This window comes from Monodon monoceros, unplaced genomic scaffold, assembly GCF_005190385.1.
Source record: "Monodon monoceros isolate NGI ecotype Baffin Bay Population unplaced genomic scaffold, NGI_Narwhal_1 Super_Scaffold_19, whole genome shotgun sequence".
NCBI lineage: Eukaryota > Metazoa > Chordata > Mammalia > Artiodactyla > Monodontidae > Monodon > Monodon monoceros.
Genome location: NW_021703775.1, coordinates 61,708,247 through 61,728,533, shown reverse-complemented (window position 1 = coordinate 61,728,533; position 20,287 = coordinate 61,708,247). Strand labels below are relative to the sequence as shown.

At 38.4% G+C, this 20,287-nt stretch overlaps 1 protein-coding gene across 5 annotated transcripts in view; it reads left to right on the top strand.

Moving 5' to 3' along the window:
• RASGRP3 (RAS guanyl releasing protein 3) overlaps window positions 1–20,287 on the top strand; it is a 104,101-nt gene that overhangs the window by 49,214 nt on the left and 34,600 nt on the right. For 3 of the 5 annotated variants that reach the window (XM_029231844.1, XM_029231845.1, XM_029231843.1), the window contains exons 2-7: window positions 10,766–10,898; window positions 13,687–13,878; window positions 14,911–15,013; window positions 16,828–16,890; window positions 17,435–17,566; window positions 18,999–19,146. In XM_029231844.1, the coding sequence (XP_029087677.1) occupies window positions 13,809–13,878; window positions 14,911–15,013; window positions 16,828–16,890; window positions 17,435–17,566; window positions 18,999–19,146 (516 nt within the window). In that variant the 5' untranslated portion in view covers window positions 10,766–10,898; window positions 13,687–13,808. Of the gene's footprint in view, window positions 1–10,765; window positions 10,899–13,686; window positions 13,879–14,910; window positions 15,014–16,827; window positions 16,891–17,434; window positions 17,567–18,998; window positions 19,147–20,287 lie in introns of those variants that run through there. The other 2 variants (XM_029231847.1, XM_029231846.1) reach the window with 2 other exon arrangements.

Genomic DNA, 20,287 nt, shown 5'->3' with positions numbered 1-20,287 from the left:
TTAGTTCTGATCTTTAGAACATGGTAGTCTCTCTCCCTCTCTCTCTATGTTTGTTGAGTAAGTAAATAAACACATAGGTACTTTAAGTCCAGTTTTAAGACCTCACCATTCTGTTGGCATTCCTGCTTTTCCACACCTATCTGCTTTTTTCAGTGTCATTTTCTTTGCAACATTTCCTTTTCAGTGTTCTTTTCTCTGCTCAGTGCAACCTCACTCATGCTTCAAGGCACAGCTCAATTCTGTGAGTCATAACTTGTTTTTACTTCTCTCATGACTCTTTCATAATGCCCTGTGTCATAATTTCTGTTCATGTGTGTCGCCTCTTTAGACCCTAAGGTCTCTGAGATCAAAATCTGTACCTGATATATACTTGTGCCTCTGCCATGGTGTTAATTGCACTGTCTGACACAGAAATAAGTATTTATTAAATAGATGAGAAAATGACTGGAAGAAGTATTTGGTGTATTTTTATTCTCTCTAACATAAATCTGTGCTACTACAAATCTGGAGGCATGTCTTGAAATTCCATTATGGACATGTTAATATAAAAGAAGTAAATTCATTCAATAATCAAAAGAAAAAGTTTGAGACAAGAATAAGGTTAAAGATGAAAATTGGAGAAGAAACAAGTTTGAAGACCATGTTGGAAGAATAAGATGGCAGAGAAAGATAACCATATAAAGATAACAGACATACTTCGGTGTTGGGGGCTAGAAAGACAAGAGACGGGGTCTAGTTCTTAAGAAACTACTGGGGAGACAGAACCATTCAGTAACATAAATCATACAAAGCCTAAAGGAAGTCAATACGTTGAGTGCAAAAGTCTGCCTGGAAGAATTGGGAGGGAGGAGAAGAATTCAAGTAGGCATTTGAGAAGTGAGTATGTGATTGCCATGCAGACATACCTGGGGGAGGAGAGGCATTCTAAAAAAAAAGAAAGAATATGTGCAAAGCATGATGTCTTAGTTCAGCCTTCTATAACAACAGTATCATAGACTGGGTGGCTTAAAAAACAAACCACCTTCATGAGTTAATTACCTCCCAAAGACCCCATCTCCAAATAACATCACATTGGGGATTAGGGTTTCAACATATGAATATGGGGGGACTCAAACATTCAGGCCCTATCACATGGGCACTATAAAAAAGAAGTTCATTTTACAGCAAAAGGTAAAGCGAGGGTGAAGAAAGAAGAGTGAGGGTATGGGTGGAGAGAGTGAGGGTCATTCATGAAAGTCTTTGTACGCCAAGCAAAGACTTTAGATTGAGTTGATAGGGGATGGTGGAAGAATTTTGGATAGGGAAGTTATGTGATCAATCTGATAATTTGGAAAGATTGATTTGGCACCAATAGAGAGGAGAGATAAACAGGAGGTAAGAGTCAATCTGGAAGCCTGACAACTAAGCATTGCAGTGGACCAGGGGAAAGGTAACGACAGCTTAAACCCAGGAGTGGCAGCGGAGAGGAAAAGAAGTGGAGGTATATGAGAAACTGTCCACGGACAGATAATCAGACTTGGACATGGAGGGATGATGAAAGAAGGCACCAGAAAATCTAGGGTGAGTCCCAAGTTTCTGGCATGGAATATTGGGAGAAAGGTTGAGCCATAAATCAAGGAAGGAAATATAGGAGATGTAGTAGTTTAGGAAAATGAAGAGGGCATATTTTTTAATTAATTAAAAATTAATTGGTATAACTCACATACCATTAGAATCTACATTTTAAAAGTGTATAGTTCAGTGATTTTGAGTATATTCACAAGGTTGTACAACTATCACAACCCAATTCCAGAACATTTTCATCACCCCCAAAAAGAAACCTGAACTCTTTTTGCAGTCACTCCCTATTCCTCCTTTCCCTCAGCCCCTGGCAACTGCTAGTTTACTTTCTGTCTCTACCTATTGGATTTACCTATTCTGGACATTTCATATAAATGGAATTTACAGTGTATGGCCTTTTGTGTCTGACTTTCTTAGCATAACTTTTAGAAGGTTTATCCTTATCAAAACATGTGTCAGTACTTCGTTTCTTTCTATGGCTAAATAATATTCCATTGTATAGATATACCTCATTTTGTTTTTCCATTGATCAGTTCATGGACATTTGGGTTGTTTCTACTTTTGGGCTATTATGAATATCAATGCTATGAATATTTGCATACAAGTTTTTTGTGGACATAAGTTTTCAATTCTCTTGGGTATATACCTAGGAGTGAATTTGCTTGACCATATGGTAACTCTATGTTTAAGATTTGAGGAACAGCCAAACTGTTTCCCAAAGTGGCCGTCTCATTTTACATTTCCACTAGCAATGCATGATGGTAAGATATGAAAACTTACCCAAAAGCTAAGTAAAACTCATCCAAAGTCACTCATTAGTAAAGAGCAGAGCTCAAACATGCCTCTCTCCAGAGCCCACTCTGTCCTCTACAGCACACCACACAGCTGGAGTCCAACACAGAGGTGGTGGTTGAATCTGTGGTTGTGGATGAGTTTACATGGAGAGTCTGAAGCAAAAGGAAAAGGCGTAGAGACCTGCGAGCCCTCAGCAGTAGGAGAAAGGTCTGCATATCAGACTGGAAACGTGTGACCTGAGGCACAGGAGGAAAATGAGGGAAGAGAATATGCCAGGAAAACGATCCAAGGGGAGAATTTTAGGCAGGGTGTGGTGAAGAGGTAACACATGGCTGCTGAGGCTTAATCTAACTTCTGACAAAATGCAGTGACCTCTACCAGAGTCTTTTTGGAGAGGTGTGTGGGTGCGGAGTGGAGGGAGAATTGATTTTGGTGGTCCGAAGAGGGGATGAAATAAGCCAATTCTACTTGGCTGTGAAGAATGGGAAGACAGGAGAGATGGCCAGTGGAGAGCTTGCATTCTTTGTTTTTGCTTGAGGCCAGGAAAGACACCTCCTGTTTACTTTAAGCTGCTAACAATTTAGTTCCAGTTCATCAGTTCCTCCCTTGTTTTACAACTGTGCCAACAAAATCCTTGTTCCCATTTCTTTGCCCCCTCTAACTCTTTAACAGTGACTTTGTGAAAAGCTATTTTCCTCTCCCTCTATCTTTCTTTCTCCTCCTTCGCCTCTCTAGATCTAAAAATACCCATTAGTTTCATGTTTCTAGGAGTTACACAATTTCTGAAGGGTAATTTGGCATATAGGGAACCAGTGCTGTCAACCTCTGAACTTCTTGGGAATTCCAAAAGTTCTTTTCGGTATTTTTGACAAGTCTCCACCAACCTCCTTGTCCTCCGTGTGTAAATCTACTAGTAATCCATTTATAATATTGTCCTAATGGGGAAATATATTCTAAATTCTGAATAATGACTTTTCAAATATAGTTTGGGACATTTCGTAATTTTAGGGCTTCCTTTTTTTTGTTGTGTTAAATGCCCTTAAAACCTTTTCAAGTGAAGTTTTTTTGTTGTTGTTCTGATGTGGAAGGCAGAGTAATCTTATTTCTCTCGTGTTAGGGACGATGAGAGTGAACCTTAGAGAAAGTAAGGTGAAATTAGTTAATGTCCTAGATGGGAGGAAGAGAGATATCACCATCTCTTGAGATTTGTTTTTCTTTTAGAGAAAGGAAGAAATGTTTGCTGTAGGAGAAAAATCTGAAATAAAAGAGAATGACAGAGTCATTAAGTGGCACCTTCTAATTATGGGCTTCAAGCTGTGTAAATTTAATTGAGAATACAGAAATAATTTAAAAAGCATTCTGGGGGGGTTACTATATTTTACTTTTAATTGGTTCCAATAAAAAGTGTAGCTCCAAATCCTTGATTCAGAAGTAATTTCAAACTAAGAATTTACTATACCAAAAAAGAATGCTATAAACATACTAGTTTCTGAACAAGAGCAAAATGTTTTCACTTAGATGATAACACTGTACGGTTTCACTGGATAAGGAGAAATTACTATTACATCTTCAAGTAGGTCTGTATCTATGTATAAAGAAATTGGCATCAAAATGGCATAAGAAATCTAGTTTTTAAAGCCTATCAGTGTCAGTAGTAAAATTAGATAAAATAAATAATAATGATGGTGATAATAAAGCATTGTACAGTCCCTATCTTTTTGTGGTGCGTTCATTTACTTATGCTTTTTTTTTAAAGCCAAAAACAGTTCAGAACTCAACGCATACCTACCCAATCCCAATCATTTTACTCTCACCAGCTCTTATTCTAATATTGTCTTATGTGTGTTCTTATTCTTTTTTTACGTGATGATAAGTTTTGATAGCAGGTTGGTAATATCTATCCTATGTCCAATTCTAAAATCATGCTCAGATATTTCTAGCCACTTTGCTGTCTGACACAAGTGAATTTAGCTGGTATTTTTTGTTTTAGTTCTGTGACCCATGAAACTTAACACTCTCAGGTGTCTCCTCTTTGAGGACATCTTCCTAGATCTGTTTGGTTGAATTTGGTCCAATTCCTATGCTCCTACAACATCTTGGGCATGTGTCTCTGACACTGGACTTAACAGGTTCGTTGTTTTATAATAACCAGTTTATAATGTGTCTCCCACACAGGGATTTGGGTCCTTGTGAATAGCTCTTTACGTCTTCAGCTCATAACACAGTGCTGAACATTTAATAGGTATTCAATAATCATTGGCCTTTTAGCTCAATCAAACAAACGCATTTCTCTGAGAGCTTGGAGATAATTTTGAAAACAATCTTTCATTATGTTACTGCTTCTTGCTGCATTCCTGTGTAGCAACTTAGAACTCAGGTTTTAAAATCCTTTCTTGGGGGTTTCCCTGGTGGCGCAGTGGTTGAGAGTCCGCCTGCCGATGCAGAGGACACGGGTTCGTGCCCCGGTCCGGGAGGATCCCACGTGCCGCGGAGCGGCTGGGCCCGTGAGCCATGGCCGCTGAGCCTGCGCATCCGGAGCCTGTGCTCCGCAACGGGAGGGGCCACAACAGTGAGAGGCCCGCGTACCGCAAAAAAAAAAAAAAAAAAAAATCCTTTCTTGGTATCTTCAGAGACAGGCAGCTTCCACTCCCAGCTCCAAGTGGTGATATGTGAGCGAGAGATTTTGTCCTCCAGGCTGTGTCTTCTGTTCACATTCTCCTGCTTCTTAGAGGTTTTCTGTGTAGTGTCTTCATTCTCTTGGAGCCTCCTTTGTGTATATTCTGTCCCCTGAGATTGTCATCTGGCCCCAGTGGGAGGATCCCAAGTTTTACTTAACCCATGCCAAGTACTGAGAATGCCCTCCTGCTCATGGTGGGCACATAGGCATGAGGGTGCTAGTGCTGATACTAAGTACTAAATGGAAGTCAATAACTAGCTCAGAGCTCATCTCACAAAGCCTCCTTGCATTTTTTTTTTTTTTGGTAACAATTAAATAGCAAAGTTTAGCTGCATTTTATTTATCGCTGGATTTCTGGGGTGGGGCCTAGCCTTCCAAAGTTCATTGGGTACAGTGCTCAGCACAGTGACTAGATAGGAGCACTCAGTAAGATGACTTCCTCCTTCTCCTTCCTCATCATCACCATCACCATCACCATCACCATCATCATCAAACTCACTCGGAAGTAAATGAACAGATGATAAGGGAATGTGACTTTATTTCAAGGCGTTTGGAGCCAGGTCCTCCAAAGTATTAGTGCCACAAACAGGGCTGTTATGAATATAATATTGGCATCTTCAGGAGAAGAAAATATTGATCTTAAAAAAAACAAACAAATCTATTTTCCCAAAGTTTAAAATGTTAACTTCTGAGCTAAGCCTTTCCTAGTTATGGGCCTTATTTGGGGGATATTATTTACAATTTGAACACTGGAGTTGCCGTAGTAGCCATAACCCTTCCGTGTGGTTGAATGTGTCCATCTGGAAACCATCTGATTGCAAATGCCTCATATGTGTATATGTCGGTTCTCTTCCATGTTCGGCTACAGCCAAATGCCAGGGAAACACCTCCTTGCCTGGACTTTAGAATTCCATTGTATTTATCACTAGAGCTTCTTCAAGACTTTAATTTCTCATTCAACTCATGTCAGGTGGCTGTAAATGTGTTAGTTTGGTTGCCAATACTAAATACTGTTAACCAAGAAAAAAATAAATAAAATGCAGTTTAACCTTGTTACTTGTTACCAAAAAATGCAATGAGGCCTTATGAGATGCGCTCTGAGCTGGTTATTGACTTCTGTTCAGTGTCTGGTACCAGTTAGTCCCTGAATTGTCAGGCTTGCTGTACTAATGATGGTTATTCATCTGCAGACAATAGGGCCAGTGATAGAATGCCTAGAAGCTAAGCAAAGGGAATAGTAAACATTTGTTCTAGACAATGCCTAGAAATTGATCTAATAGGCAGCCTTAACAACAGCTAACATTTGTCTGGGTAGTGGAAAAAAATATAAATTTTTGGAGTCAGATGGGCCTAGCTTTGCAACTTACATGGTTATATGATATGGACAAATAATTTAACCTCTCTAGGCCTCGATTTCCTCCTGTATGAAATGGTGAGACTAGCACTTAGCTTTCAGGGTGTTATAAGATTTAAACATAATATAGGTAATTTTCCCAACATCATGTGTATCACATTATATGCCACCAACAAGTAATATTTGTAGAAATTATTGTTTTCTAAAATCCAGGACAATGTTGATTATTAATGCTCCATTAATTTAGTAAAAGCTTTTCGTAGGGAAAAATTAATAAACAACAAGAGCTAACAATTTAAAACCCAGAAAAACCTCATGGTTACATTAATTACACCCATCTAAGGCAAGAATGAAAAAATTACTTTTAGATTTGAGAAATTCAGTATTATGCATGGCTATTCCCTCCTGTCAGCCTTAAATAAACTTCAGGGATATTGCTCCACTATCCATAAATGTGGTATACTTTCTTCTATGGGTCACCATTATGGCCCATTTAGAATGTTTTAACTTTGCTGTAAGCACTGGGCTCATTTTTTAAGTTCATACTATCCCAGTTGCTTTGTGATAGAATCAACCTTGATAGTGCTGGCAATGAGACTATGACAGAGCACTCTAGGAAAAGTAACTGATTGAAGGAAATAAAGTAGGAAGATAAATTCAAAGAACTGAGAGGTGAAGTTGAAAGAAATGAGAAAGAAGATTAAAACAAGACCAGTGTAGAAGTACCCAAAGAATGCATGAAGAGTGAACAACAGTAATGTATCTTGTGATTTATGACCTTTTAAAAAGTAACAGATAATGAGGGCATTGGAGACTGTGCATGGTGAGGCAGAGATACAGAAATATTGGCTGGGAGGGTAGAGAACATGGGAATAGTGGCTGAGGTTGAAGTTGCCAGAATGAAATATTCTGGAGCAAGTCAAAGGATGGGAGGTAAATTATTTCTTTATTATAATTTCCGTTCCAATAGTATCTTCTTCCACGTTTCAAGCAAAGCTAAGTGAGACTGGAGCAGGGACTCATGCCCTTATTTGGAAGTCACCTAGAAAATGCCAACCATGCTTCAGCTCTGAGGTTCATACTTACAGAAACTTATACGACTAGAGTCTAACAACAGAAACTCAGAACTGCCTGGTCCATACAGGAGAAACTTGCCATGTGACTTGTTCCAGAAAAGTTACCTTAAATAATTTCAGAAACATGACACAAATGAGTGATGTCACCATAGGAACAAGGAACACTAAACTTCCTCTCAAAACAAACTCCAGAAGAAGAGAAACATCAGCCTTCTGCTCTGGATGGAAATAACTCCAATACTTCTGGTTTCTTTCTTCTGCTCTTCACAGCATCTTTTGTTTATTTTCTCCTCTGGATAAATCTCAGATCTGTTTCCATCAGACCTTCCAGTGGACGACCTTATCTCCTTCTTTTTAGAGTAAATAGAAGTCACCAGACAGGAACCTCCTTGACTTCCTGCTATCAAAAGGATGACTATACCTGTATCTATACCCATTTTTTTCCTCTTTCATGCTGTCACATTGAAAGAGGTGACCCTCAGCTTTATCCAAGGTAAATCCCTCCACCTGTGCATGGTCTATCACTCCTGTCCTCCCAGAGACCTTGTTATATAAATTCTCTTTCTCCTGCCCCTTAAATTTCCCTTTCCACTGATTCTTAGCACTTAAACATGATCATGTAACAGATATCCAGAAGCTAGCTCAACATTCCCCTTAAGAGGTCTCAGACATCTCTAACTAAACACATCCCAAAGTGAATTCATCCTTTGCTGCCCCCTCCATGAACTTAACTACCCCCACCCCCATCCCTCAATTTCTCAGTCTCAGGGAAATGGCTCCATAACCCAACCAAATGTCTAGCTGGAAATCTGCAAATGATCCCTGATTCCTCCTTTCTGCTGATTCCCCATAGCCAATAGATCAACAAATCTCATCGGACCTATCTTCAAAATATATTCTGTGACCAACCACTTCTCTCCATCTCCATTTCCACACATTGGTTTCTCTTTCATGGATGGTTATAATTGACCACCAGCTGACTTCCCCATCATCAGTGTAGGTCTTTACTAATCTCTCCTCCATACTGCAGATGGAAGGATCTTTAAAAAATCCAAATATGATCATGCCATTCTCCTACTCACCTTTTAAACAATGGTTTCTCATTGCCCTTCAGATAAAGTCCATACTCCTTAATATAGCTTACAATACTGTTTATGAGCTATTCCTACCGACCTTTTGGTCTCATCTCTTGTCTCATTCAATACTTCAGTCATTCTAAATGTCTTTTAACTTTTCTTGATCACCATTTTCCCACCCACACTTGGCCTAGCTAAAACTCCTCTGGCTCCTAGACTGTATTAGTGCCCTGCACCTTCACAGGATACTTTATGGTAATTACTTGTTTTATTCTTTGCTGGAGTATAAGAGCAAGAATTGTGTTTGTCCTGCTCACCAATTTATCCTTCTCTTTGCTTGTCTGCAACTTCCTCTACCAGTCACTCTAGTAGCTTGCTTGGTATCTGGTGTCTAATAGATCCTCAGTAAGTATTTGTCAAATAAATTAACTGTCTTTCATAGTTTTGTCATTTCTCTTACTGAACTCAATAATCTTGATTCTCCTGTGGAGTGTCAGAGAATATAATGACAGCACTTTTAAAATCTCATGTCTGTGGTAAGAAAGGAAGATTAAGCTTGAGTGTTGCCAGAATAACAAATGCTATGACACCCTTGTTGTTAATCCTTAAAGTGTAAAGGTTTGTAATAATTACCACTCATTTTATCAAAGGATTTAGGCATTTGGAGAAACCCCATGTCTCCATATGAAGGTCATATGAGTGTAAGAACATACACATGGTTTTTTATCTCTAAAGACAATATCTGCCATTAGGAGGGAAAAGTATTCAAGAGTTTTTGTTTGTTTTTTCTTACAATAGAGATAGTGCTATAGACAAGACTATCTTTGGAAGTTCTAATATGGCCATTATAATTTCAAAACTATTTCTTGAATAGATATAATATTTCACCTTATACATTTTGCAATCCTAGAGCCAGGAGCAAACTTCGCTGTTATTTTGGTGTGTTTCCTAGACACTGCCTGGGAATTTAGTCTACAACATCTCTGACAGTCATTGCCTTACTTTGGCTTGAGCACTTTCGGGAATGGGATTCCACTGCTGATGAGGCCGCCTGCCCCACTACTAGATGCCCTAGTGTCACAGTATTTTTTCTCCTATTTCCTTCCCCCTTCTCTAAACTAACATTTCTCTTTCTGTCACTTCTAAATGTTGATCTTCTGCTTCACCTTAAGTCCTCAACTTAAAAGCCTTTAAATACTGGAAGAGAAGAGGAAGTGTGGACAAAGGGAGACACCTTCCCGAGCACCCAGTGTTTTGCAGGATCGACAGTGGGTACATTTATGTTACCTCACTAACTTCTTAAACAATCTAGTAAAGTAAGTAGCGTTAATGGCGTTTTACTCAAAGTAGTAAAATTCTCCCCATTTGTCTATCTAACGTTGAAATCCAATTTTTAAAAACTTCTAAATGTTCTGAGTCAAGAGCCTGGGATGCTAATTAAGATCTGTTCGTGTATAGTTGCATGGAATTGGCTCCTTTTCACTATTTCTAACATTGAAAGCATAGTTCTTATTGTCCTAGGCAACCTCACAATGTTTTTGAGTCTTCACCAGTCACGTTAATGGTCTTTTTTGCTGCATGAAGACATCATGGCCTTTGGAAATCACACCCAACAGAACTCTATTGCCCTTCTGAAGTGAGACCTTCTCTCTTAGAAATAATTCAAGCCCTGGGGAAATTTTGGCTTATTGCGTCCTTTTCAGATTTGTGAGAAAATGTTTATGCTGAGGAGCAATAATTTTCAGTGCAGCCAGAGCGTACCTATCAACACAAAAGCAACTCCTAAGCCATCAAGAGACTAAACAACCTGGACTAAAATAACATTGACATTCTTGTTGAGACAGTCAGGAGTGATTTATAGTCAGAGCTTGATGATCACCACAACAAATTGTTTTAGAGATTTATTAACATTCCAAAGTCAGTGTTTGGAAATCCACCCATAGAAGTATATTTGGACTAAAATAGTATTTTACACTATGTGTATAAATTTTGGTTTGGTCACACATCGTTTTTAATAGGCTGAATGTTTTAAAAACAATTTGATCTTAAAAATATCATGGCACCAAATAACTACTTCAAATGTATTCTCTTCTTAACTAATTTTGTGGGTGACGTTTAGACAAAAACCACTTATAATTGAAGGGTTTTGGAAATGCTTTAAAACAATGTGGATTATTCAGTGTTTCTATTATTTAACTCTGGGGATTTCTTTCTGTTCTTTTATCAGGTTCTCCAAAGTACTCATTATTCGAGTTGGGTAAACCAGTTCAGCAGACTGAGTCCCCAGTGCATTTTCCAGTGATGATAACTGCCCTTAAAATTCTTTCAGACCTGGGTATCTACCTGTGTGAGACCAGTAGGTAAGGGTTTCTTTAAACTATTTTAGATTATGTAAGAAACTCAGCAAAATAATTATGCCAGAAAAACTAAAAGAAACATGTCATGGTATTAACAAGAGTCCTTTGGATGATGAGATTATGGGTAAATTTTTTTTCTTTCCTTTTTCATTACTGTCGTATTTTAAATGATGAATGTATATTGCCTTTGCAATAAAGAAGCTTTACTTTTGAAAAAGCAGTTGTAGATACAATAATATCCACACATATGAAATGAGATCTCAGATGACAGAATGCTAAGCAGAGACACAGACACATCTACTGATTGAAGAAACAGATTGCAACTGGAGAGGCCCACTTGGCTCTCAGGTACTGGCTTCTTTACAGATCACAAATATAACTCCAAACATGGTGACAGGTCTTTGGTGCCAGGTTATTTCTAACCTCTTGTGGAAAGTCAGTATCTTCCCCAAACAAATTAGCTGAATAATTTTGGGTTTGACCTAAGAATTAGTTTAGTTAATCTAGGTTGTTTGGTTCTAAGTAATACATTTACTATTCAGTAACAAGAATTAACAAGATAAAAAACCTTCCTGTTTATACAGGAAGGTAATCAAACCTGTCAATTGTCCATTGTTGACTTTTCTTGGGATTGACAGAATTTACGTTAAGGAAATCAGAGAAACGCTGCCCCAAAATGTCCTGGAAGAGGTACCAAGTTCTTATTATGAATAGAGTATAGGCAGATCCTATCACATCTAGAAGGCTAGCAGAAAGTCTAGAAAACTTCTGTCCCAGTGATGTTTACTAAAACCTAGTTTAAATAAGTAAAACAAACTAAAAAACAATCCCTTAAAATTTTATAGTATCCACTCGTACAAATATATACATATTCAAAGACAAACTTTTTACCATTTTTATTTTATTCTTTCTTTATCCATCCATCCACTCATTCATGAGTTTAGCAAATTCTTTTTTGGGTATCTTCTATATGAGAGACAAAAATCTTAGCAGTTGGGCAGTACACCAGAGAACTAACACAAAAATTCCTGCATTCATGGAGCTTACGTTCATAGTGCTAGAAAGATTAAAAAGTAAATAAACAAGTAAAATATAGAGTACGTCAAGTGGGGATACGTGTTATGTGGAAAAATAAATCCAGTAAGAGAGGTAGGGCATGCCAATTGGGAGGTGGGCTTGGAGGGAGAGTGTTGTTTTAAATTATGGTGGTCGGGAAAGGACTTACCAATAAGGTGACTTGGTTAAGAGATGTAAGAGTTGGTTCTAGACAGCTTTAATATTCCCATTCCAGAAGTGGGACAGCATTGACCCAGTGTTTCTGTTATTTTTATGACACATGAAATAATCCTTCTTTTGATGCTCTAAGAGTAGTACCTTTTGCACAAGAGTATGTTTCCACCTGATTTATACAGCTGGTGAACAGACTCATTCAGATGCCACTCTTCAGTGGTACCACTGAACTAATACAGCCACACATATGGACCTTAGTTTTTTTTTCTATTCATTCTCGTGTTTGCCTTCTGAAGTTGACTATGAGCCCATTGAAGGCAGGGATAAGACAATGATGTGCTCATCTTGGCAGCCTCAATGCCTTGCCTAGTGCCTAGCAATTGTCAGGTGCTCCATGACTACCAGTTGAACAAATAAACTTTGAGAGTAAAATCGACATTGACTTTAAACAGTTCATGAGTGAATTCCCAATGGCCACGTTTACCTCCTAAACTATCCACAGTGGGTAACTGTCTTACATCATGATGACCTCTCAATTTCTCTAAGCCTTATATGGAGCTGGCATCAAGGACTTGCTCTGTAAAATAAAATGATGGTATGTTTCCAACAGGGATACTTTCGGTATAAGCATCTCTTAGAGGTGGTTTCTAATCCCACTTTCCCCATGACAGTGCTATAAAATGGGACAGCTGTCATGCCAACATTTTTCTACTACTTCTGTGACAGATAATCTGGTTTATATCCTTCTTCTGAGATGGTGTGGAGTGCCATCTTTCACACAAGATTAGGGAGCAAAATTATGACAGCCTTATGATATCCCCACTTGGGAGAGCAATAAAAGGGAAAAAGGGAAACCAAAAAACTTTATTTTATAATGGAGTCCTGATTCAAGGCCATAATAATTGTATGGTTTTGGACCAGTTGCTAAATCTGTGTGAATCCCATGACCTTGTCTGTAAACTGGAAATAATAATCTACCTTACAATATCGTTATGAAGATCAAGTTGTATAATATATGCAAAGCATTTGGTGTAGTGCCTGGTACATAATGTGGATGTTCAATAGATTATTGTTAATATTTTACTACTATTAATAGTACTGTTACTGTTAGAGAAGTTATGCAAATAAGATTTTTTTTACCAGTTGTTGAACGTTTACATGATCCCTGAGGATAACGCTCATCAATATATTTGCTCTTTAAAGTTATCTCCCTCTATATACTTGTAATAATATTAAACCAAGTAACGCTTATAACAATGTACTCTTGAATGTCTTTATCACTTAAGAATATGAAGTGTAACATGTATCAAAAAAATTTTTCAGCTGCTAAATGGGATGGTATTTAATAGGGAACGTTTCCGTGGTTTCAGAGCATCATACATGCTAAGGAACAGATCAGCAGGCATTTCACCATCATGGTGGTTCACACAATCTCTGTCACTTTGATGCTTTTCTTGCAGAAATATAGTCAGTGGAAGTCATTATCTTTTCAGGTAGGAAAGTCATGATTTAACGGATAGCAGAACTCTAGTCTGATACTTTTTTCTTCTTGTTTCTTTAGAGTCTTGAGACTCTAGGACAGAGACCACCACTAGGCACAAACATCACCTGTTTGCATGATTATGGAGATGGTCTACATGATGTTGAAAATGCCCCTAGTTTTTTGACAACGGCTAAATAACCATGGGGTCAAGTGGACTTGGGAAAGCGGCAACATTAGATGAACTGCTGAGCACTTGCATTGAGATGTTTGGTATGAGCCTTTTCTCCCTTCTGTACATCTTGCTACTCTTCCTTCCCCCTGTTCAGATGTAGGTGTTGCCGTGGAACAGAATTCAATCTCCATACCTTGGTATTTAAAGCCTTTTTGATTGACCCCAATCTGTCTCCCCAGTATCACTGCCCTCTGCATTTCCTTCCCTTTACTGCCCACAGCTGATACCCCAGCCATACTGTTCACTTAATGTTTCTGGAACATTCCCTACATCTTTCTACCTCCATGCCTCTATCATATTACTTCACTGAAATTCTACTTCAGAGCTCATTTCAGATGTCACCCTAGATGTTCATAATATCATTCCTAATCTCCCCTGTCAGGAATGCTGATTGCTTCCTCCACTCTCCCACAGCCCTTTATGACTTTCCTCCACTCTCCCACAGCCCTTTATGACTGAGGTATATGCTGCTGTGATAATTTCTTGGTCTTTTGGCTTAGACAAGAGTGAGTTGCCCAAGCTCCTGCATTCTGTCTTTGTGTATATGTCTTGTATCTCCTACTAGGTTGTAGACTTTACAGCTATATGCCTTTTATGTTGTTCATCTACCTCAGCGTTTTGGATTGTTCCTTGCACAAACAGAGTCACAGAGGAGTTGTTTGTTGAACTGATTGTTATAGAAAGAGTTAAACCAGACAGAAAAGGGTTGCCAGATAAAATACAGGATGCTCAGTTAAATTTGAATTGCAGATGACCCACATTTTTAGTATAAGTATGTCCTAAATAGTGCATGGGACATACATATACTAAAAAATTATTTGTGGTTTACTTAATTCAAATTTAACTGTGTCATGTATTTTTATTTGTGAAATTTGGCAACCTTACATCAGAGGAAGGGTGAGACCTACCCACTTAATTTGCAAGGAAATACCAGCAGAAGTAGGAGGAAAATGATAATGGGGTCTACAAGAAAATTTTGACACTGATGTTTCTCTACTGATATTAGAAAAAGAGAAAAGTAGTATGTACTGTCGTCTCCTCACCTCTCATTTTATTTTATTTTTTAACAGATGACAATGGAGAGCTGAATAATAGTTATTTGCCAAGAATAGTTCTACTTATGCACCGATGGTATTTATCTTCCACTGAGTTGGCAGAAAAACTTCTCTGCATATATCTTTTCAACTACTGTGTAATTTTTACAATCATAAATCAAGTTCTGTATTTAGATAGAGTGTCTAACCACAGCCAGTAAATGAAGATGAATAAACAGTCTTCAGTCAGTTATCCAGCTGTTTTGTGAATATATATACATGTCTAGACAAAACATCTGGATGATTGACCAAATAGTTAACTATCCATCTGGATGTGTTGGCTCTGCTTGGAAATAATCACTAGATATAAAATGAAACAGGAGCTGTAGACTGAATGTTTCTAACTTGTCTTAAATATTTCTGCTGTTAGTATAATGAAAGAATATTTAACACTGATTCAAGAGCTAATTTATTCCTTTTAGGAATGCAGAATGGTGGACCTAGAGGATACAGTTTAGACATATGGAAATGCCAGCCAAAATAATATGATCTGGCTCAGGCATAAACACCACCTAAATTTTCACATTTCCCTTGCAGGCAAGACACAAGGAATATTCTAGCAGGTTTATTACAATTTGTTAATTGATATTAATTTTAAATTTTCTTCTGATATAAAAGCAAAAAAAGAATCCATAGTTAGAAATCCCATTCTATAATAAGGGCTTTTAGCAGTCCACCACTTTTGTACACGGTACAGTCCTAAAAGGTAGTTAAAAGCCAAATGACTGAAAATGGCTACAAAACAGTCACACATTTATACGGAGGTTTTATTCCCCGAGATCTAATGTTTATTGTATAACCACTAATGTTGGTTCCTACAGTCTTTGCCGGCTGCAAGCCCAGGGGTCCTGCAGATGAGTGAGAAGCTTTGCAGGACAAGGGGAGCCTCAGAGGGAGAGGGTCCATTGAGTACTATCAGGGCCAGCGTGGCTTCCATCTGCTTACTTCAAGCTTCCTCCACTTTCTACTTCTTTCTTCCAACATGCCCCCAACCTCGGGGCAGAAGGGGATGTTAGAGAAGATAAGGGGACATTCACCCTGAACAGAGGTTCCTGGAAGTGAGCAAGATACTAGTACCCAGTGGTCCAAGGATTCCACAGGTCCCACTATTGAAGGGCAGTACATAGAGAAGGATGGAGGGAACTGACTCAGTCTGGTCCATCCCGCCTCAGGATCCAAACAGTGTCCAAAAATGTGCCCACAAGCAGCACCCTCATCATTAGTACGTCTGCTGCTATATGAAACACAAATAGAAAGGGATATTTAGGCACAGTAAAGTTTAATATCTGAAAGTACAGATTGTATGAAAGTTGAAACTGCCTATGAATTAACATTTCTTTGGATTCCTTGCTCACTGCATATCCATGGTGCCTGGCATATAGCAGGAGCTCAATATACGTTAGTTAAAAAGAGTATGACTAAATAGACTTGAAACTAAATCACAACACAACATGTGTATTAATATACCCAAAAATGACATTTTCAAATACTAAAGAAATTAGAGTACTTATATAAAGCATTAATCCTATATGTAAAATCTTTTTGACTAAAATGGTACTTTTATGTACTATTGATTTTAAATCATCTATAGTTGGTAGTATATTTGTAATTACAGTTGACAGTCATCACTTGGTACGTGCTCAGGAAGGTAAAACTAATTTTATAAATGGCTTCTCTTCCAGACCAAAACAATACATCCCAGAGCAATAATACATTGTGTCGATTATTTAGCACTGATGTCATCAGAACACACTTTTCTCTCCATTTGAAGGTACACATAACCCTAATATTCCTAGTACGGCCCTCTTATTAGGAATTCATCTAAATTGATCAAACAGCTGCAGGTCTGTGCAAAGGAAACAACGTGCAAGGATTTTTCTTTAACTAGTGTACGTATCGAAATGCCAGTGGAGAAAGCTGTGATGAATTTCGATTAAAGATCTGTTACTTCATGAGGTAAATATTTACGAATTTAATTGTCTTGTGGTTTCTAGCTCTGCGATTGTTGACAGTTTCCTTTTCACCATACAACAGACCTAGTCTGACAATAGAATCGACTCAAGTCCCCCTTTTATTGATTTTATTAAAACTGGCCCTTCTCTGTTCCTGGGAGTAGAATTCATCTTTCTTTTGGACTGTAGATCAAGCAGTGGTCAATGTGATTAGGGAATGAAAGCAGCTCTTAGAGTACATTCATTTTTTTTCTACTCCCTCACCATACACATTCCCACCTACTTGCCATGAATTGGGATAAGGGTTTCTTCTCAGCAGTGGTTCTGAAGAGAGAGAAAGAAAGGCTTAGGGTGGGAGTGGTGGATTTGAGTCCTTGATTAAAGGAGGGAAGAGGGAGACTCAATGTGGTGGATGAGGGATGGGAGATTGCTAATTTGGCATGTGGTCTTGATGCATTGTAAAATGTAATCTGTAAAATGATACCATGATTTCCATAGAGGTCTAGCTTGAAATCTTCCAGTTGTCAAAAATACTTGATGCCTTTCAGGTACTGGATTCTGAAGTTTCCCGCAGAGTTTAATTTGGACCTCGGTTTGATCCGTATGACTGAGGAATTCCGGGAAGTAGCTAGTCAACTAGGATATGAGAAACACGTCAGCCTCATCGACATATCCAGCATGTAAGAGTGGCACAAGCTTCTTTCAAACAAGATGAGCCCACTGTTTGAGGGAGAGGGTAGTGATGACCCCACTTGACCTCCATCCATACCATTTCAGAATCAAGGTGTGCTTCTCTGAGGAAAGCTTTGATGCAATGAGCACAGTCCCATTGGACAGAGTTTCTCTCTCCAAGCTTCAATTTCTGTATTTGTAAAATGGGGATTGTACTTTCTCATGGGGTATTATGAGCATCCAATGAATACCTGAGATAATATGTGAAAGCATTTGGCACATAATAGATGCTCAGTACTTGGTTACTGAATCTAGTCTCCTATACCCTTGCCACTCATAGTGTGGTCTGTGGATCAGCAGCATTGGCATCACCTGGGAGCTCAACAGAAATGCAGAATCTCAGGCCCCACTCTAAACCTGCTGAACTGGAAACTGCATTTTAATAAGATCCCCAGCTGATTCATATGATCATTCAAGTTTGAGATGCTCTGAGGTCAGCCTGAGGCTGTACAAATGTTGACCATAGTTGTGCCATGAACTCGTTAGCTCAGTGGTTAGGAACTTGGTGCTAATTAGGCTAGCATTTTATATTGACTAGCTAACTTTGTAGACAAAACTATTTTAGGCCTGTGAGTATGGTTAGCCATATTGCAAATATGTGCTCTTGTGTCCTAGGCATTCATACTCTAGTCTCTTTTCCTAGAATACTTCTTCAAGAGTGATCAATGGTGAGTGATCCAGGAGTTATTAGGGATGTTGTTAAAAATAAGGATTATTCAGCCTGACTCCTCTACTTACTAGCTGTGTGATCTTGGGTAAAATTTTAATCTCTCTGTGCCTATATTTTCTCATCTATAAAATGGGAGTAATAGTAGTAATACCTGGTACAGTTGTTGTGAAGATTTAATGAGTTAATACTTGTGATTATAGTGGTGCCTGGGACATCTAAGAGTTTGATAAATGTTTATACTAAAAAATACAGATTATTCAGATTATTCATTCCTAGTAAATCAGAATCTCTGGTAGTGAGGTCTAGGTCTCTGTCTTTATAGCAAGCTTTTCAAATAATCCATATGTTGCTGAAGTGTGAGAACCAGCTTTTGATGGTTTCCATCACCACCTATATATTGATAAACTCCAAAATTTATATACCTAGCCCTAACCTCTCCCTCATGATCCAAACCTTACTGGTCACAGGAAAGACCAAGTAAGGGATTCTGGATGAATCAGTGCAAACCTACCCTGTATGGAAAAACAACTCGAAGTTTATATTCTATTGGCAATGGGTCAGTGGTTTTCTCTTCAAATATGAAGGACTGGGCGTGTATTTTGCACAAGCCCCTGGAAGCAGGCCAAGAGTTACACAGTCAGTAGGTTAATATCTTCCATTGAGTGAAATGAGCTTTCAGCACATTGACCAGACTCACTCTTCTTTTATAGTCCTTCCTATGACTGGATGAGAAGAGTCACACAGAGGAAAAAAGTATCCAAGAAGGGAAAAGCCTGTCTGCTCTTTGACCATCTGGAGCCCATTGAATTGGCTGAGCACCTCACTTTTCTGGAGCATAAATCTTTTAGAAGGATCTCAGTAAGAAACTGGACACTTATTCTTCCAAGGATAACAACCACCATGCCAACTTTACCAAGAGCTGCATTTTCATACTCTGAAGTGTTGGCAGCCTCTGTCACTGTGCTCCACTGGAAAAGTGCCCTTAACTCACAGGAACAATCCCTTTTAACCAAAGATAAATATTATCCTGTCTTTATTTTATGGCTCAGGAGCTATATTTCTGTTGCTATTTTCAATGTCTCCTTTCATAGGATTAAAGCATGATTTTCTAAATATTCAGTGGAGATTTAACCATTCAAGGTTTATTTAGCTCTGTTGACTTCTCCCAAGTGAACATGTTTAGCTGGGCCCTTCATTTTGGGAGAAGAAATATTTATTTAGGTTGGGATATGTATAAATACCTGATTATGGATATAGGTTGAAAATAGGAATTGTAAGCTTTCAGGAGAATCTCAACATCAGGTTGTTTCTTTCTCAGGGATGGATATCCTGGATTAAATTTTTCTTTCCTACTCTGTCTTGATAGAGTTCCTCCTCTGCATCCCTTTTCTTCCCCCTGACTGTGATCTCTTCCTAGCCACCTACTCACTATCCATTTGTTATGATATTTCCACAATGGTTCACAAACAGCCTTTGTCTTTGTCTAACCAAGCTCTGGGGAAGTCACTCCTTCTTTTCCAAGATGCCAAAGAATGAATTACGTTATTGCTTGCAAAGAAGAACATGAGGTTAGAAGTATGGATTTCTGAAAGACTGATTCTTTTCACTAAGTAACCCTACTTGGAGAGGACCTTTTGATTCCCCACAGGCAGGCCATGAGAGGGAATCCCCTGCTCTGTTTATATGGTAGGAGGCTCATATGTATCTGATGACATCCATGCTGACTTCCTGAAAATGTGTCAGTTTTGCCAAAGAGCAGCCTTACTCAATTGCTGTTTTTTCTCTTTTCTTCTTGAAAACACATTGCAAACTTATTCTGACTTGAAATTATAATATTTATATTCATTTCCTCTTCTTTAATGTATGCCATTGTATCTCGAACTTGCCTGACCATTGGAATCACCAGTAGTGGGTGAAAAATGGAGATTCTTAGGTTATTCCTCTGGAACAGTGATCCTTTAGGTCTGACATGTTCCCCCAAACCAGTATTTTAGCAAAT